This window comes from Scyliorhinus torazame, chromosome 7, assembly GCF_047496885.1.
Source record: "Scyliorhinus torazame isolate Kashiwa2021f chromosome 7, sScyTor2.1, whole genome shotgun sequence".
In the NCBI taxonomy this organism is placed as follows: Eukaryota; Metazoa; Chordata; class Chondrichthyes; order Carcharhiniformes; family Scyliorhinidae; genus Scyliorhinus; species Scyliorhinus torazame.
In genome coordinates, this window is record NC_092713.1 from 738,733 (window position 1) to 757,243 (window position 18,511).

At 50.5% G+C, this 18,511-nt stretch overlaps 1 protein-coding gene across 1 annotated transcript in view; it reads left to right on the top strand.

The window, feature by feature from the left end:
- Positions 1–211: 211 nt before the first annotated feature.
- Positions 212–18,511, top strand: part of LOC140426003 (mitochondrial adenyl nucleotide antiporter SLC25A24-A-like) — a 114,470-nt gene continuing 96,170 nt past the window's right edge. The window contains exons 1-3 of the mRNA XM_072510272.1: positions 212–380; positions 8,422–8,548; positions 15,372–15,459. Of these exons, the coding sequence (XP_072366373.1) occupies positions 240–380; positions 8,422–8,548; positions 15,372–15,459 (356 nt within the window). The 5' untranslated portion in view covers positions 212–239. The remainder of the gene's footprint in view (positions 381–8,421; positions 8,549–15,371; positions 15,460–18,511) is intronic.

Sequence of the window (18,511 nt, forward strand, 5' to 3'; positions counted from 1 at the left end):
GGAATTTAACCGGAAAAAGGTCCCCGGGAACCGGGAGCGGAACCCGCCGCCCCGCCCTCCCATTCCCCATTCCCGCTCCCTCCCGGCTCCCGGATCCCATTCCCGCTCCCTCCCGGCTCCCGGACACCCGGATCCCGCTCCCATTCCCATTCCCGCTCCCACCCCGCTCCCTCCCGGCTCCCGGATCCCGGATCCCGCTCCCATTCCCATTCCCGGATCCCGCTCCCGCTCCGCCGCCGATGTCGGGCCCGGACGCGCAGCGCCGATACTCGCAGCTTTTCTCCCAGTTGGATGTGAACCGGGACGGCCGCCTGGATGTGGCCGAGCTCCGGGCGGCGCTGCGGGACCGAGGCCTCCAACTACAGCCCGAGGCCCAGCAGGTAGGGGGGGCCTTGAAACCGGGGTGTGGGGGGGGGGCCTTGAAACCGGGGTGTGGGGGGGGGCCTTGAAACCGGGGTGTGGGGGGGGGGCCTTGAAACCGGGGTGTGGGGGGGGGGGGCTTGAAACCGGGGTGTGGGGGGGGGGGCTTGAAACCGGGGTGTGGGGGGGGGGGCTTGAAACCGGGGTGTGGGGGGGGGGCTTGAAACCGGGGTGTTGGGGGGGGGGGGGGGCTTGAAACCGGGGTGTTGGGGGGGGGGGGCTTGAAACCGGGGTGTTGGGGGGGGGGGGGGGGCTTGAAACCGGGGTGTTGGGGGGGGGGGGGGGGCTTGAAACCGGGGTGTTGGGGGGGGGGCTTGAAACCGGGGTGTTGGGGGGGGGGGCTTGAAACCGGGGTGTTGGGGGGGGGGGCTTGAAACCGGGGTGTTGGGGGGGGGGGCTTGAAACCGGGGTGTTGTGGGGGGGGCTTGAAACCGGGGTGTGGGGGGGGGGGGGGCTTGAAACCGGGGTGTGGGGGGGGGGGGGGCTTGAAACCGGGGTGTGGGGGGGGGGGGCTTGAAACCGGGGTGTGGGGGGCTTGAAACCGGGGTGTGTGGGGGGGGGGGGCTTGAAACCGGGGTGGGGGGGGGGGGCTTGAAACCGGGGTGGGGGGGGGGGCTTGAAACCGGGGTTGGGGGGGGGGGGCTTGAAACCGGGGTTGGGGGGGGGGGGCTTGAAACCGGGGTGGGGGGGGGGGGGGCTTGAAACCGGGGTGGGGGGGGGGGGGGCTTGAAACCGGGGTGGGGGGGGGGCTTGAAACCGGGTGCGTCGGGGGGGGGGTGTGCCTTGAAACCGGGGTGGGGGGGCCTTGAAACCGGGGTTTGGTGGGGGGCCTTGAAACCGGGGTGGGTGGGTGGGCGGGCCTTGAAACCACGGAGGGAGGGGGGGCCTTGAAACCACTAAGGGAGGGGGGGGGGCCTTGAAACCACTAAGGGAGGGGCCTTGAAACCACGGAGGGAGGGGGGCCTTGAAACTAGAGGTGAGGGGTGCCTTGAAACTAGAGGTGAGGGGTGCCTTGAAACTAGAGGTGAGGGGGGCCTTGAAACTAGAGGTGAGGGGTCCTTGAAACTAGAGGTGAGGGGTCCTTGAAACCAGTGGGGGGGGAGCCTGGAAACCAGGGAAGGGGGGGGTGACCTTGAAACCAGGGGGGTTGGAGGGGCCTTGAAACAGGGCAGGGGGGGTCTGGAAACCAGCAGCTAATTTTTGACAGTTTCTGACAGTTGGGGCTGAATGCATTGAGCTGATGCTGATTGGTCCGTTATCCTGTCCAATCAGAATAGGGCGGAGTCACTGCAAAGCAATGGGCGTGTCTGGGGCGGGGGCTCGTGTCTGGGGCGGGGGCTCGTGTCTGAGGCCTGGGGCTCGTGTCTGGGGCGGGGGCTCGTGTCTGGGGCGGGGGCTCGTGTCTGAGGCCTGGGGCTCGTGTCTGGGGTGGGGGCTCGTGTCTGGGGTGGGGCCTCGTGTCTGAGGCCTGGGGCTCGTGTCTGGGGCGAGGGCTCGTGTCTGAGGCCTGGGGCTCGTGTCTGGGGCGAGGGCTCGTGTCTGAGGCCTGGGGCTCGTGTCTGGGGCGGGGGCTCGTGTCTGGGGCGGGGGCTCGTGTCGGGCGAGGCCTGGGGCTCGTGTCTGGGGTAGGGGCTCGTGTCTGAGGCCTGGGGCTCGTGTCTGGGGTGGGGGCTCGTGTCTGGGGCGAGGCCTGGGGCTCGTGTCTCGGGTGGGGGCTCGTATCTGGGGTGGGGGCTCGTGTTCGGGTTGGGGGCCCGTGTCCGGCCCCGGGACTGGGCAGGGTCAGTGTTGTGCAGTGGGCTGGGTGGGGCTCGTGTCCAGCAGTGGGCTATAGGGGGAAGTGCCTTCACTTGCCTGGTTAAATTCAGCTCCAACAACACTCAAGAAGCAGGACACCATCCAGGACAAAGCAGCCCCGCTTGGTTGACAACCCTTCCACAAACATTCAAACCCTCCACCACTGCCGAACAGTGGCAGCCGTGTGCACCGTCTACAAGATGCTCTGCAGGAACTCACCAAGGTTCCTTAGACAGCACCTTCCAAACCCACGACCACCACCATGTCGAAGGACAAGAGCAGCAGATACCTGGGAACCCCACCACCTGGAGGTTCCCCTCCAAGTCACTCACCACCCTGACTTGGAAATATATCCTTCACTGTCGCTGGGGCAACATCTGGAACTCCCTCCCTAACAGCGCTGTGGGTGTACCTACATCACACGGACTGTAAAAGTTTGAGAAAGCAGCGCATCACCTCCAAATTTGCACATGACGCAAGGCTGGGCAAGTTGAGTGAGGGGCAAATGAATCACAGATGCGGTATAATTTGGATAAATGCGAGGTTATCGAATTTGGTAGCAAAAACGAGAAGGCATACTATTATCTGAATGGCCATAATTTAGGAGAGGGGAACGTGTAACAAGACCTGGGTGTCCTCGTACACCAGTCACTGAAGGTAAGCATGCAGGTACAGCAGATGGTAAAGAAGGCAAATGGATGTTGGCCTCCATTGCGAGAGGATTTGAGTACTGGAGCAGGGGTGTCTTGCTGCAATTATACAGGGCCTTGGTGAGGTCACACCTAGAATATTGTGTGCAGTTTTGAACAAAGAACAAAGAAAAATTACAGCACAGGAACAGGCCCTTCGGACCTCCAAGCCTGCGCCGATCCAGATCCTCTCTGTAAAACTGTCGCCTATTTTCTAAGGATCTGTATCCCTCTGCTCCCTGACCATTCATGTATCTGTCTAGATACATCTTAAATGACGCGATCATGCCCGCAATGCATTCCAGGCACCCACCACCCTCTGCGTAAAGAACTTTCCACGCATATCTCCCTTAAACTTTTCCCCTCTCACCTTGAACTCGTGACCCCGAGTAATTGAGTCCCCTGCTCTGGGAAAAAGCTTCTTGCTATCCACCCTGTATACCTCTCATGATTTTTGTAGACCTCAATGAGGTCCCCCCTCAACCTCCGTCTTTCTAATGAAAATAATCCTAATCTACCCAACCGCTCTTCATAGCTAGCGCCCTCCATACCAGGGAACATCCTGGTGAATGTGAGGTAATGCATACAAATGTGAGGTAATGCATACAAATGTGAGGTAATGCATTTTGGAAGGGCTAATGCAGGTAGGGAATATACAGTGAATGGTAGAACCCTCAAGAGTATTGAAAGTCAAAGAGATCTAGGAGTACAGGTCCACAGGTCATTGAAAGGGGCAACACAGGTGGAGAAGGTAGTCAAGAAGGCATACGGCATGCTTGCCTTCATTGGCCGGGGCATTGAGTATAAGAATTGGCAAGTCATGTTGCAGCTGTATAGAACCTTAGTTAGGCCACACTTGGAGTATAGTGTTCAATTCTGGTCGCCACACTACCAGAAGGATGTGGAGGCTTTAGAGAGGGTGCAGAAGAGATTTACCAGAATGTTGCCTGGTATGGAGGGCATAAGCTATGAGGAGCGATTGAATAAACTCGGTTTGTTCTCACTGGAACGAAGGAGGTTGAGGGGCGACCTGATAGAGGTATACAAAATTATGAGGGGCATAGACAGAGTGGATAGTCAGAGGCTTTTCCCCAAGGTAGAGGGGTCAATTACTAGGGGGCATAGGTTTAAGGTGAGAGGGGCAAGGTTTAGAGTAGATGTACGAGGCAAGTTTTTTACGCAGAGGGTAGTGGGTGCCTGGAACTCACTACCGGAGGAGGTAGTGGAAGCAGGGACGATAGGGACATTCAAGGGGCATCTTGACAAATATATGAATAGGATGGGAATAGAAGGATACGGACCCAGGAAGTGTAGAAGATTGTAGTTTAGTCGGGCAGTATGGTCGGCACGGGCTTGGAGGGCCGAAAGGCCTGTTCCTGTGCTGTACATTTCTTTGTTCTTTGTTCTTTGAACCTCCTCTACAACTTCTCCAAAGCATCCACATCCTTTTGGTAATGTGGCGACCAGACTACGCAGTATTCCAAATGTGGCCGAACCAAAGTCTTATACAGCTGTAACATGACCTGCCAACTCTTGTACTCCAAACCCCTTCCGATGAAGGAAAGCATGCCGTCTGCCTTCTTGACCACTCTATCGACCTGCACAGCCACCTTCAGGGTACAATGGACCTGAACAACCAGATCTCTCTGCACATCAATTTTCCCCAGGACTCTTCCATTTACCGTATAGTTTGCTCTTGAATTGGATCTTCCAAAATGCATCACCTCGCATTTGCCCGGATTGAACAAAACAAAGAACAAAGAAATGTACAGCACAGGAACAGGCCCTTCGGCCCTCCAAGCCCGTGCCGACCATGCTGCCCGACTAAACTACAATCTTCTACACTTCCTGGGTCCGTATCCCTCTATTCCCATCCTATTCATGTATTTGCCACTCCATCTGCCATTTCTCTGCCCAACTCTCCAATCTATCTGTATTCTGCTGTATTCTCTGACAGTCCCCTTCACTATCTGCAACTCCACCAATCTTAGTGTCATCTGCAAACGTGCTGGTCAGACCACCTCTACCTTCCTCCAGATCATTTATGTATATCACAAACAACAGTGGTCCCAGCACCGATCCCTGTGGAACACCACTGGTCACAGTTCTCCATTTTGAGAAACTCCCTTCCACTACTACTCTCTGTCTCCTGTTGCCCAGCCAGTTCTTTATCCATCTAGCTAGTACACCCTGGACCCCATGAAACTTCACTTTCTCCATCAGCCTACCATGGGGAACCTTATCAAATGCCTTACTGAAGTCCATGTATATGACATCTACAGCCCTTACCTCATCAATCACTTCCTCAAGGAATTCTATTAAGTTGGTAAGACATGACCTTCCCTGCACAAAACCATGTTGCCTGTCACTGATAAGTCCATTTTCTTCCAAATGTGAATAGATCCTATCCCTCAGCATCTTCTCCAGCAGCTTCCCTACCACTGATGTCAGGCTCACCGGTTGATAATTATCTGAATTATCCCTACTACCCTTCTTAAACAAGGGGACAACATTAGCAATTCTCCAGTCCTCCAGTACCTCACCCGTGTTCAAGGATGCTGCAAAGATATCTGTTAAGGCCCCAGCTATTTCCTCTCTCACTTCCCTCAGTAACCTGGGATAGATCCCATCGGGACCTGGGGACTTGTCCACCTTAATGCCTTTTAGAATACCCAACACATCCTCCCTCCTTATGCCGACTTGACCTAGAGTAATCAAACATCTATCCCTAACCTCAACATCCGTCATGTCCCTCTCCTCGGTGAATACCGATGCAAAGTACTCATTAAGAATCTCACCCATTTCCTCTGACTCCACGCATAACTTTCCTCCTTTGTCCTTGAGTGGGCCAACCCTTTCTCTAGTTACCCTCTTGCTCCTGATATATGAATAAAAGGCTTTGGGATTTTCCTTAACACTGTTTGCTAAAGATATTTCATGACCCCTTTTAGCCGTCTTGATTCCTCGTTTCAGATTGGTCCTACATTCCTCATATTCTTCCAAAGCTTCTTCTGTCTTCAGTGGCCTAGACCTTATGTATGCTTCCTTTTTCCTCTTAGATAGTCTTACAATTTCACCTGTCATCCATGGTTCCTTAATCTTGCCATTTCTATCCTCATTTTCACAGGGACATGTCTGTCCTGCACTCTAATCAACCTTTCCTTAAAAGACTCCCACATATCAAATGTAGATTTACCTTCAAACAGTTGCTCCCAATCCACATTCTCCAGCTCCTGAATTTTGGTATAGTTGGCCTTCCCCCAATTTAGCACTTTTCCTTTAGGACCACTCTCGTCTTTGTCCATGAGTATTCAAAAACTTACGGAATTGTGATCACTATTCCCAAAGTAATCCCCAACTGAAACTTCAGCTACCTGGCTGGGCTCATTCCCCAACACCAGGTCCAGTATGGCCCCTTCCCGAGTTGGACTATTTACATACTGCTCTAGAAAACCCTCCTGGATGCTCCTTACAAATTCTGCTCCATCTAGACCTCTGGCACTAAGTGTATCCCAGTCAATGTTGGGAAAATTAAAAGCTCCTATCACCACCACCCTGTTGCTCCTACATCTTTCCATAATCTGTTTACATATTTGTACCTCTATCTCACGCTCGCTGTTGGGAGGTCTATAGTACAGCCCCAACATTGTTACCGCACCCTTCCTATTTCTGAGCTCTGCCCACATTGCCTCGCTGCTCGAGTCCTCCATAGTGCCCTCCTTCAGCACAGCTGTGATATTCTCTCTCACCAGTAATGCAACTCCTCCACCCCTTTTACCCCCCTCTCTATCCCGCCTGAAGCATCGATATCCTGGGATATTTAGTTGCCAAACATGCCCTTCCCTCAACAAGTCTCAGTAGTAGCAATAACATCATACTCCCAGGTACTAATCCAAGCCCTAAGTTCATCTGCCTTACCTACTACGCTTCTTGCATTAAAACAAATGCACCTCAGACCACCAGTCCCTTTGCGTTCATCTTCTGCTCCCTGCCTACTCTTCCCCTTAGTCACGCTGACTTCATGATCTAGTTCCTTACAGGCTTTAGTTACTACCTCCTTACTGTCCACTAACCTCCTCATTTGGTTCCCATCCCCCTTTTGGTCTCCTTATCTGAGGAAGGATGTTGTAGCTATAGAGCGAGTGCACCAAAGGTTTACCAGACTGACTCCTGGGATGGCGGGACTGTCATATGAGGAGAGATTGAATCGGTTAGGTTTGTTCTCGCTGGAGTTCAGAAGAATGAGGGGGAACAAAGAAAAGTACAGCACAGGAACAGGCCCTTCGGCCCTCCAAGCCCGTGCCGACCATGCTGCCCGACTAAACTACAATCTTCTACACTTCCTGGGTCCGTATCCCTCTATTCCCATCCTATTCATGTAGAACATAGAACATTACAGCGCAGTACAGGCCCTTCGGCCCTCGATTTTGCGCCGCCCTGTGAAACCACCCTAAAACCCATCTACACTATTCCCTTATCGTACATATGTCTATCCAATGACCATTTGAATGTCCTTAGTGTTGGCAAATCCACTACTGTTGCAGGCAGGGCATTCCACACCCTTACTACTCTCTGAGTAAAGAACCTACCTCTGACATCTGTCTTATATTTATCTCCCCTCAATTTAAAAGTATGTCCCCTCGTGCTAGACATCACCATCCGAGGAAAAAGGCTCTCACTGTCCACCCTATCCAATCCTCTGATCATCTTGTATGCCTCAATTAAGTCACCTCTTAACCTTCTTCTCTCTAACGAAAACAGCCTCAAGTCCCTCAGCCTTTCCTCATAAGATCTTCCCTTCATACCAGGCAACATTCTGGTAAATCTCCTCTGCACCCTTTCCAATGCGGCCGCACCAGAATGTTGTATAGCTGCAACATGACCTCATGGCTCCGAAACCCAATCCCTCTACCAATAAAAGCTAACACACCGTACGCCTTCTTAACAACCCTCTCAACCTGGGTGGCAACTTTCAGGGATCTATGTACATGGACACCGAGATCTCTCTGCTCATCCACACTGCCAAGAATCTTACCATTAGCCCAGTACTCTAACCCTAACTTACCATTAGCCTAACCCTAACCCTAACCCTAATCCAAAAATTCCCCTTGCCCTCCCTCCACCAACCCTTGCATCACTCTCCCGAAACCTTTGCTCACCCTCTATCCTTCCAACATCTCCTCATCCTCCAACTACCCAAGACCTTCCCTCCCTCAACCCTGTATCACTGGAGCCTGTTCCTCCCTCCCCCAGACTCCTCCCCAACCTGATGTTGTAAGACTTCTTCCAGGGCTACTGAGGAAAGAGCAGAGGACCGGGTCTAACGGGACAGCTGTTTCAAAGAGCTGGCACGGAGATGATGGGCCTAATGGTTTCTTGGGTGTGCTGTATCATTTACCCTCCAGAAATCTGTACAGACACTGGGAAGCATGACTGTTCCTATGTTGTACTGTCTGTGAGACATTTCATTTTACAGTTTTCATTTACCAGTTGATTAAATTTTGCCTTAAAACAGAAAATATTTCAATCTGCGGACAGTGACAAGAATGAGCAGCTGGACTTCGGAGAGTTTAGCGAATACCTCCGAAACCACGAGAAGAAACTTAAACTGGCCTTCAAGAGTCTGGATAAAAATAACGATGGTCAGTATTACCGGACCTCAGCAATAATCTAAAATAGAACATAGAACATAGAACAATACAGCGCAGTACAGGCCCTTCGGCCCACGATGTTGCACCGAAACAAAAGCCATCTAACCTACACTATGCCATTATCATCCATATGTTTATCCAATAAACTTTTAAATGCCCTCAATGTTGGCGAGTTCACTACTGTAGCAGGTAGGGCATTCCACGGCCTCACTACTCTTTGCGTAAAGAACCTACCTCTGACCTCTGTCCTATATCTATTACCCCTCAGTTTAAAGTTATGTCCCCTTGTGCCAGCCAAATCCATCCGCGGGAGAAGGCTCTCACTGTCCACCCTATCCAACCCCCTGATCATTTTGTATGCCTCTATTAAGTCTCCTCTTAACCTTCTTCTCTCCAACGAAAACAACCTCAAGTCCGTCAGCCTTTCCTCATAAGATTTTCCCTCCATACCAGGCAACATCCTGGTAAATCTCCTCTGCACCCGCTCCAAAGCCTCCACGTCCTTCCTATAATGCGATGACCAGAACTGTACGCAATACTCCAAATGCGGCCGGACCAGAGTTCTGTACAGCAGAACCGCTGTAGTACATGTGCATGTGTAGCAACTGGGTGTGAACACCCAGGGATTGCATATCCCTCGCTATCCAAGGTTCACTGGATTGGTTGATCCCACCCTTTTTCTTGGAACATGTTGGCCCTGCACTCTCCCTGTTTCCTTCTTGAATGCGTCCCATTGTTCTGTCACAAATTTACCTAAAAGTGTCTGCTTCCAGTCCACTCTGGCCAAGTCATATCTGATCTTATTAAAATCATCTTTCCCCCTGTTTAGAAATTTGATCTCAGGCCCATCGTTGCCCTTTTCCGTAACAATCTTGAATCTAACGGAGTTACGATCACTGTCTGCAAAATGCTCCCCCGCTGATTCTTCAACCACTTGCCCAGCTTCGTAACCGAAAATTAAGCCCCTTCTCCTGTAGGACTTTCTATATATTGGTGTAAAATGTTCTCCTGGATACAGTTTAAGAATTCACTCCCTCTGAACTTGTCACACTATGGCTTCCCCAGTTAATATTGGGGAAGTTGAAATTCCCCCCCCACTATCATTACCCTATTACTTCTACACTTCTCTGATAGTTTCCTACATATCTGCTCTTCTAGTTCTCTCGGACTGTTAGGGGGCCTATAGCACACTCCCAGCAATGTGATTGCTCCTTTTTGGTTTTTAAGTTCTCCGCATATGGCTTCAATTGAAAAGCCGTCTAAGATGTAATCCTACCTTCCTGCTGTAATTGATTCCCTGGTCAAATTGCAACACTTCCTCCTCTTTTACCTCCTTCCCCATCTTGCCTGAAGATCCAGATTCCTGGAATATTGACCTGCCAATCCGGCCCCTTTCTCAACCATGTCTCAGTGACAGCAATGACATCATACCCCATGTTTAATTTGTTCGTCAGACTCCCTGCCTTAAAATAAATACCATCCAACTTGTCACGTTGCACCCACAGTCCAGCCCAATGTCACACGTTGTACCCACAGTCCTGTTCAGGGGCACACGGTGCTCACACAGTCCTGTTCAGTGTCACAGTGTGTACACACAGTCCTGTCCAGTGTCACAGTGTGTACACACAGTCCTGTCCAGTGTCACAGTGTGTACACACAATCCTGTTCATGGTTACACGGTGTACACACAGTCCTGTTCAGTGTCACAGTGTGTACACAGTCCTGTCCAGTGTCACAGTGTGTACACACAGTCCTGTTCAGTGTCATACGTTGTACACACAGTCCTGTTCAGTGTCATACGTTGTACACACAGTCCTGTTCAGGGTCACACGTTATACACACAGTCCTGCGCAATGTCACACGTTGTACACACAGTCCTGTTCAGTGTCACACGTTGTACACACAGTCCTGTTCAGGGTCACACGTTATACACACAGTCCTGCGCAATGTCACACGTTGTACACACAGTCCTGTTCAGTGTCACAGTGTGTACACACAGTCCTGTTCAGGGTCCCACGTTATACACACATCCTGCGCAATGTCACACATTGTACACACAGTCCTGTTCAGTGTCACACGTTGTACACACAGTCCTGTTCAGTGCCACATATTGTACACACAGTCCTGTTCAGTGTCACACGTTGTACACACAGTCCTGTTCAGTGTCACACGTTGTACACACAGTCCTGCGCAATGGCACACGTTGTACACACAGCCCTGTTCAGTGTCACACGTTGTACACACAGTCCTGTTCAGGGTCACACGTTATACACACAGTCCTGCGCAATGTCACACGTTGTACACACAGTCCTGTTCAGTGTCACACGTTATACACACAGTCCTGCGCAATGTCACACGTTGTACACACAGTCCTGTTCAGTGTCACATGTTGTACACACAGTCCTGTTCAGTGTCACACGTTGTACACAGTCCTGTTCAGGGTCACATGTTATACACACAGTCCTGCGCAATGTCACACGTTGTACACACAGTCCTGTTCAGTGTCACACATTGTACACACAGTCCTGTTCAGTGCCACATGTTGTACACACAGTCCTGTTCAGTGCCACATGTTGTACGCACAGTCCTGTTCAGTGTCACACGTTGTACACACAGTCCTGTTCAGTGCCATACGGTGTACACACAGTCCTGCTCAGTGTCACACGTTGTACACACAGTCCTGCTCAGGGTCACACGTTATACACACAGTCCTGCGCAATGTCACACGTTGTACACACAGTACGAAGTCTTACAACACCAGGTTAAAGTCCAACAGGTTTGTTGCGATGTCACTAGCTTTCGGAGCGCTACTCCTTCCTCAGGTGAATGAAGAGGTCTGTTCCAGAAACACATATATAGACAAATTCAAAGATGCCAAACAATGCTAGGAATGCGAGCATTAGCAGGTGATTAAATCTTTACAGATCCAGAGATGGGGTAACCCCAGGTTAAAGAGGTGTGAATTGTACCAAGCCAGGACAGTTGGTAGGATTTTGCAGGCCAGATGGTGGGGGATGAATGTAATGCGACATGAATCCCAGGTCCCGGTTGAGGCCGCACTCGTGTGCGGAACTTGGCTATAAGTTTCTGCTCGGCGATTCTGCGTTGTCGCGGGTCCTGAAGGCCGCCTTGGAGAACGCTTACCCGGAGATCAGAGGCTGAATGCCCTTGACTACTGAGGTGTTCCCCGACTGGAAGGGAACATTCCTGCCTGGTGATTGTTGCGCGATGTCCGTTCATTCGTTGTCGCAGCGTCTGCATGGTCTCGCCAATGTACCACGCTTCGGGATATCCTTTCCTGCAGCGTATGAGGTAGACAACGTTGGCCGAGTCGCACGAGTATGTACCGCGTACCTGGTGGGTGGTGTTCTCACGTGTAATAGTGGTATCCATGTCGATGATCTGGCACGTCTTGCAGAGATTGCCATGACAGGGTTGTGTGGTGTCGTGGTCACTGTTCTGAAGGCTGGGTAGTTTGCTGCAAACAATGGTTCGTTTGAGGTTGCGCGGTTGTTTGAAGGCAAGTAGTGGGGGTGTGGGGATGACCTTGGCAAGATGTTCATCGTCATCAATGACGTGTTGAAGGCTGTGAAGAAGATGACGTAGTTTCTCCGCTCCGGGGAAGTACTGGACGACGAAGGGTATTCTGTCGGTTGTGTCCCATGTTTGTCTTCTGAGGAGGTCGGTCCGGTTTTTCGCTGTGGCGCGTTGGAACTGTCGATCGATGAGTCGAGTGCCATATCCCGTTCGGAAGAGGGCATATTTGAGCACCTGTAGATGTCTGTTACGCTCCTCCTCGTCTGAGCAGATCCTGTGTATACGGAGCGCTTGTCCATAGGGGATGGCTTCTTTAATGTGTTTAGGGTGGAAGCTGGAGAAGTGGAGCATCATGAGGTTATCCGTGGGTTTGCGGTAAAGCGAAGTGCTGAGGTGACTGTCCTTGATGGAGACTAGTGTGTCCAAGAATGCAACTGATTTTGGAGAGTAGTCCATTGTGAGTCTGATGGTTGGATGGAACTTATTAATGTCATCGTGTAGTCGTTTCAGTGATTCTTCGCCGTGGGTCCAAAGGAAAAAAATGTCATCGATGTATCTGGTGTATAACATCGGTTGAAGGTCCTGTGCGGTGAGTAGGTCCTGTTCAAACTTGTGCATGAAGATGTTGGCGTATTGGGGTGCGAATTTGGTCCCCATGGCTGTTCCGTGCGTCTGGATGAAGAACTTGTTGTCGAAGGTGAAGGCGTTGTGATCCAGAATGAAGCGGATGAGTTGCAGAATTGCATCTGGAGATTGGCAGTTGTCGGTGTTGACAAAAGGGGGGGCCACTGTCGTACTGAACAGAACGGACTACTGCAAAGAAGTATACCGACAACTGAACAACCAAGAACACTACAGACAGTTACCCGCAGATCCGACCAAGGAACACATCCGCCAACTTAACAGACTGATCAAGACCTTGGAACCAGATCTTCAGAGCACCCTACGTGCTCTCATCCCACGTACTCCCCGCATTGGAGATCTCTACTGCCTCCCGAAAATACATAAGGCCAACACACCAGGCCGCCCTATCGTTTCAGGCAATGGGACCCTGTGTGAGAACCTCTCTGGCTACATCGAGGGCATCTTGAAACCCATTGTACAAGGTACACCCAGCTTCTGTCGCGACACGACGGACTTCCTACAGAAACTCAGCACCCATGGACCAGTTGAACCAGGAACATTCCTCGTCACAATGGACGTCTCGGCACTCTACACCAGCATCCCCCATGACGACGGCATTGCTGCAACAGCCTCAGTACTCAACACCGACAACTGCCAATCTCCAGACGCAATTCTGCAACTCATCCGCTTCATTCTGGATCACAACGTCTTCACCTTCGACAACAAGTTCTTCATCCAGACGCACAGAACAGCCATGGGGACCAAATTCGCACCCCAATACGCCAACATCTTCATGAACAAGTTTGAACAGGACCTACTCACCGCACAGGACCTTCAACCGATGTTATACACCAGATACATCGATGACATTTTTTTCCTTTGGACCCACGGCGAAGAATCACTGAAACGACTACACGATGACATTAATAAGTTCCATCCAACCATCAGACTCACCATGGACTACTCTCCAAAATCAGTTGCATTCTTGGACACACTAGACTCCATCAAGGACAGTCACCTCAGCACTTCGCTTTACCGCAAACCCACGGATAACCTCATGATGCTCCACTTCTCCAGCTTCCACCCTAAACACATTAAAGAAGCCATCCCCTATGGACAAGCGCTCCGTATGCACAGGATCTGCTCAGACGAGGAGGAGCGTAACAGACATCTACAGACGTTAAAAGATGCCCTCGTACGAACGGGATATGGCACTCGACTCATCGATCGACAGTTCCAACGCGCCACAGCGAGAAACCGGACCGACCTCCTCAGAAGACAAACATGGGACACAACCGACAGAATACCCTTCGTCGTCCAGTACTTCCCTGGAGCGGAGAAACTACGTCATCTTCTTCACAGCCTTCAACACGTCATTGATGACGATGAACATCTTGCCAAGGTCATCCCCACACCCCCACTACTTGCCTTCAAACAACCGCGCAACCTCAAACAAACCATTGTTTGCAGCAAACTACCCAGTCTTCAGAACAGTGACCACGACACCACACAACCCTGTCATGGCAATCTCTGCAAGACGTGCCAGATCATCGACATGGATACCACTATTACACGTGAGAACACCACCCACCAGGTACGCGGTACATACTCGTGTGACTCAGCCAACGTTGTCTACCTCATACGCTGCAGGAAAGGATGTCCCGAAGCGTGGTACATTGGCGAGACCATGCAGACGCTGCGACAACGAATGAACGGACATCGCGCAACAATCACCAGGCAGAAATGTTCCCCTCCAGTCGGGGAACACTTCAACAGTCAAGGGCATTCAGCCTCTGATCTCCGGGTAAGTGTTCTCCAAGGCGGCCTTCAGGACCCGCGACAACGCAGAATCGCCGAGCAGAAACTTATAGCCAAGTTCCGCACACATGAGTGGGGTTACCCCATCTCTGGATCTGTAAAGATTTAATCACCTGCTAATGCTCGCATTCCTAGCATTGTTTGGCATCTTTGAATTTGTCTATATATGTGTTTCTGGAACAGACCTCTTCATTCACCTGAGGAAGGAGCAGTGCTCCGAAAGCTAGTGACATCGAAACAAACATGTTGGACTTTAACCTGGTGTTGTAAGACTTCTTACTGTGCTCACCCCAGTCCAACGCCGGCATCTCCACATCGTTGTACACACAGTCCTCGGTGTCTCACGGTGTACACACAGTCCTGTTCAGTGTCACATGTTGTACACACAGTCCTGCGCAATGTCACGCGTTATACACACGGTCCTGTGCAATGTCACATGTTGTACACACAGTCCTGCTCAGGGTCTCACGTTATACACACAGTCCTGCGCAATGTCACACGTTGTACACACAGTCTCCTGTGCAATGTCACACGTTGTACACACAGTCCTGCTCAGGGTCACACGTTGTACACACAGTCCTGCTCAGGGTCTCACGTTATACACACAGTCCTGCGCAATGTCACACGTTGTACACACAGTCTCCTGTGCAATGTCACACGTTGTACACACAGTCCTGCTCAGGGTCACACGTTGTACACACAGTCCTGCTCAGGGTCACATGTTGTACACACAGTCCTGCTCAGTGTCACATGTTGTACACACAGTCCTGCTCATTGTGGTTGATCACTTATTGTTATCGGAGCATTTCAATGAACCGTAGTTTTATTATTTTAGGCAGGATTGATGCCAATGAGATTGTCGAGTCTCTTCGATCACTGGGAATGCGCATCGACATTAAGGCAGCAGAAAAGATCCTTCAGAGGTGAGCAGTATGGTAAACATTCTCTTTCTAATTATTCATGTGATGTGCCCATTGTATTTCCCTCATGACTGAGTCCTGTTTGCGAGCTCTCCAATGAGTCAGGAACACACCCTTATTTTAATCATTGGTAAATTTTATCTTTATTTGTTAAAAGATTGTATTATTTATTATTCATTCTCAGGATCTGGGGAAAATCAGCAATGCCAACATTCGTTGCCCATCTCAAGTTTTACTGATCAGTTGTGGGAAGCTGTCTTTCGAACTGTGGTGATTGGAGCACAGATTCACTCTACACAGAAAGAGGCCACTTGGTCCCTTGTGCCCGTGTCAGCCTCCTGTAGCAGCCATTCAATGTAGTGCCACTCCCCTGCTCTCTCGCATAGTGCCACTCCCCTCCTCTCTCGCATAGTGCCCTCCCATAGTGCCACTCCCCTCCTCTCTCCCATAGTCTTCCAATATTCAATGTAGTGCCACTCCCCTGCTCTTTCCCATAGTCTTCCAATATTCCCTCCTTTAAATATTTATTCAGTTCCTTTTTGAATGCTTTTATGAACCTGTTTCCATCACTTCTTCAGACAGCGGCTCCAGATCACACCTGCTGGGTAAAATTAAATTCTCTTTACCTCTGATGAAGCACAATGTAAATAACCTTTTTTTTTATTGTCACAAGTATGAAGTTACTGTGAAAAGCCCCTAGTCGCCACATTCCGGCGCCTGTTCGTGTACGCAGAAGGAGAATTCCGAATTCTCAGCTGGTACGGGAATTGAACCCGCGCTGCTGGCCTTGTTGTGCATCACAAACCAGCTGTCTAGCCCACTGAGCTAAACCAGCCCTGATTTTGCAACATTCAAGGCTATGGGCCAAGGGCTAGCCAATGGGATTAGGGCGGCAGGTCAGGTGTCTTCCATGCGCCGGTGCTGACTGGATGGGCCGAAGGGCCTTTTCTGCGCTGTATGATTCTGTGAGTCTGTGACATCGATCTCCGTTCTTATTTCCTTCTCGGTTTGTGTGAATGAGATTGGTTCCGGTACGGTCTGCAGTCCGTGCTGTTGCTCATTTCCTTTCAGCAGTTCTACTTTCTGCCTGGTTTCCTCCGTCATTATCATTAGATTTCCAGTATTGAATTCATGCCAATGACAAATTGCATTCTCCTCAAGCATGTTCCAGCCACAAAATAGGATAGAACATAGAAAATACAGCACAGAACAGGCCCTTCGGCCCACGATGTTGTGCCGAACCTTTGTCCTAGATTAATCATAGATTATCATTGAATTTACAGTGCAGAAGGAGGCCATTCGGCCCTTTGAGTCTGCACTGGCTCTTGGAAAGAGCACCCTACCCAAACTCAACACCTCCACCCAACACCAAGGGCAATTTGGACATTAAGGGCAATTTATCATTGGCCAATTCACCTAACCCGCACATCTTTGGACTGTGGGAGGAAACCGGAGCACCCGGAGGAAACCCACGCAGACACGGGGAGGACGTGCAGACTCCGCACAGACAGTGACCCAAGCCGGAATCGAACCTGGGACCCTGGAGCTGTGAAGCAATTGTGCTATCCACAATGCTACCGTGCTGCCCTTGAGAACAAATAAATCTACACTATATCATTTAACCGTAATCCATGTACCTATCCAATAGCTGCTTGAAGGTCCCTAATGTTTCCGACTCAACTACTTCCACAGGCAGTGCATTCCATGCCCCCACTACTCTCTGGGTAAAGAACCTACCTCTGATATCCCTCCTATATCTTCCACCTTTCACCTTAAATTTATGTCCCCTTGTAATGGTTTGTTCCACCCGGGGAAAAAGTCTCTGACTGTCTACTCTATCTATTCCCCTGATCATCTTATAAACCTCTATCAAGTCATCCTTCTCCGTTCTAATGAGAAAAGGCCTAGCACCCTCAACCTTTCCTCGTAAGACCTACTCTCCATTCCAGGCAACATCCTGGGAAATCTTCTTTGCACCTTTTCCAAAGCTTCCACATCCTTGCTAAAATGAGGCGACCAGAACTGTACACAGTACTCCAAATGTGGCCTTACCAAAGTTTTGTACAGCTGCATCATCACCTCACGGCTCTTAAATTCAATCCCTCTGTTAATGAACGCGAGCACACCATAGGCCTTCTTCACAGCTCTATCCACTTGAGTGGCAACTTTCAAAGATGTATGAACATAGACCACAAGATCTCTCTGCTCCTCCACATTGCCAAGAACTCTACCGTTAACCCTGTATTCAGCATTCATATTTGTCCTTCCAAAATGGACAACCTCACACTTTTCAGGGTTAAACTCCATCTGCCACTTCTCAGCCCAGCTCTGCATCCTATCTATGTCTCTTTGCAGCCGACAACAGCCCTCCTTACTATCCACAACTCCACCAATCTTCGTATCATCTGCAAATTTACTGACCCACCCTTCAACTCCCTCATCCAAGTCATTAATGCAAATCACAAACAGCAGAGGACCCAGAACTGATCCCTGCGGTACGCCACTGGTAACTGGGATCCAGGCTGAATATTTGCCATCCACCACCACTCTCTGACTTCTATCGGTTAGCCAGTTCGTTATCCAACTGGCCAAATTTCCCACTATCCCATGCCTCCTTACTTTCTGCATAAGCCTACCATGGGGAACTTTATCAAATGCCTTACTAAAATCCATGTACACTACATCCACTGCTTTACCTTCATCCACATGCTTGGTCACCTCCTCAAAGAATTCAATAAGATTTGTAAGGCAAGACCTACCCCTCACAAATCCGTGCTGACTATCCCTAATCAAGCAGTGTCTTTCCAGATGCTCAGAAATCCTATCCTTCAGTACCCTTTCCATTACTTTGCCTACCACCGAAGTAAGACTAACTGGCCTGTAATTCCCAGGGTTATCCCTAGTTCCTTTTTTGAACAGGGGCACGACATTCGCCACTCTCCAATCCCCTGGTACCACCCCTGTTGACAGTGAGGACGAAAAGATCATTGCCAACGGCTCTGCAATTTCATCTCTTGCTTCCCATAGAATCCTTGGATATATCCCGTCAGGCCCG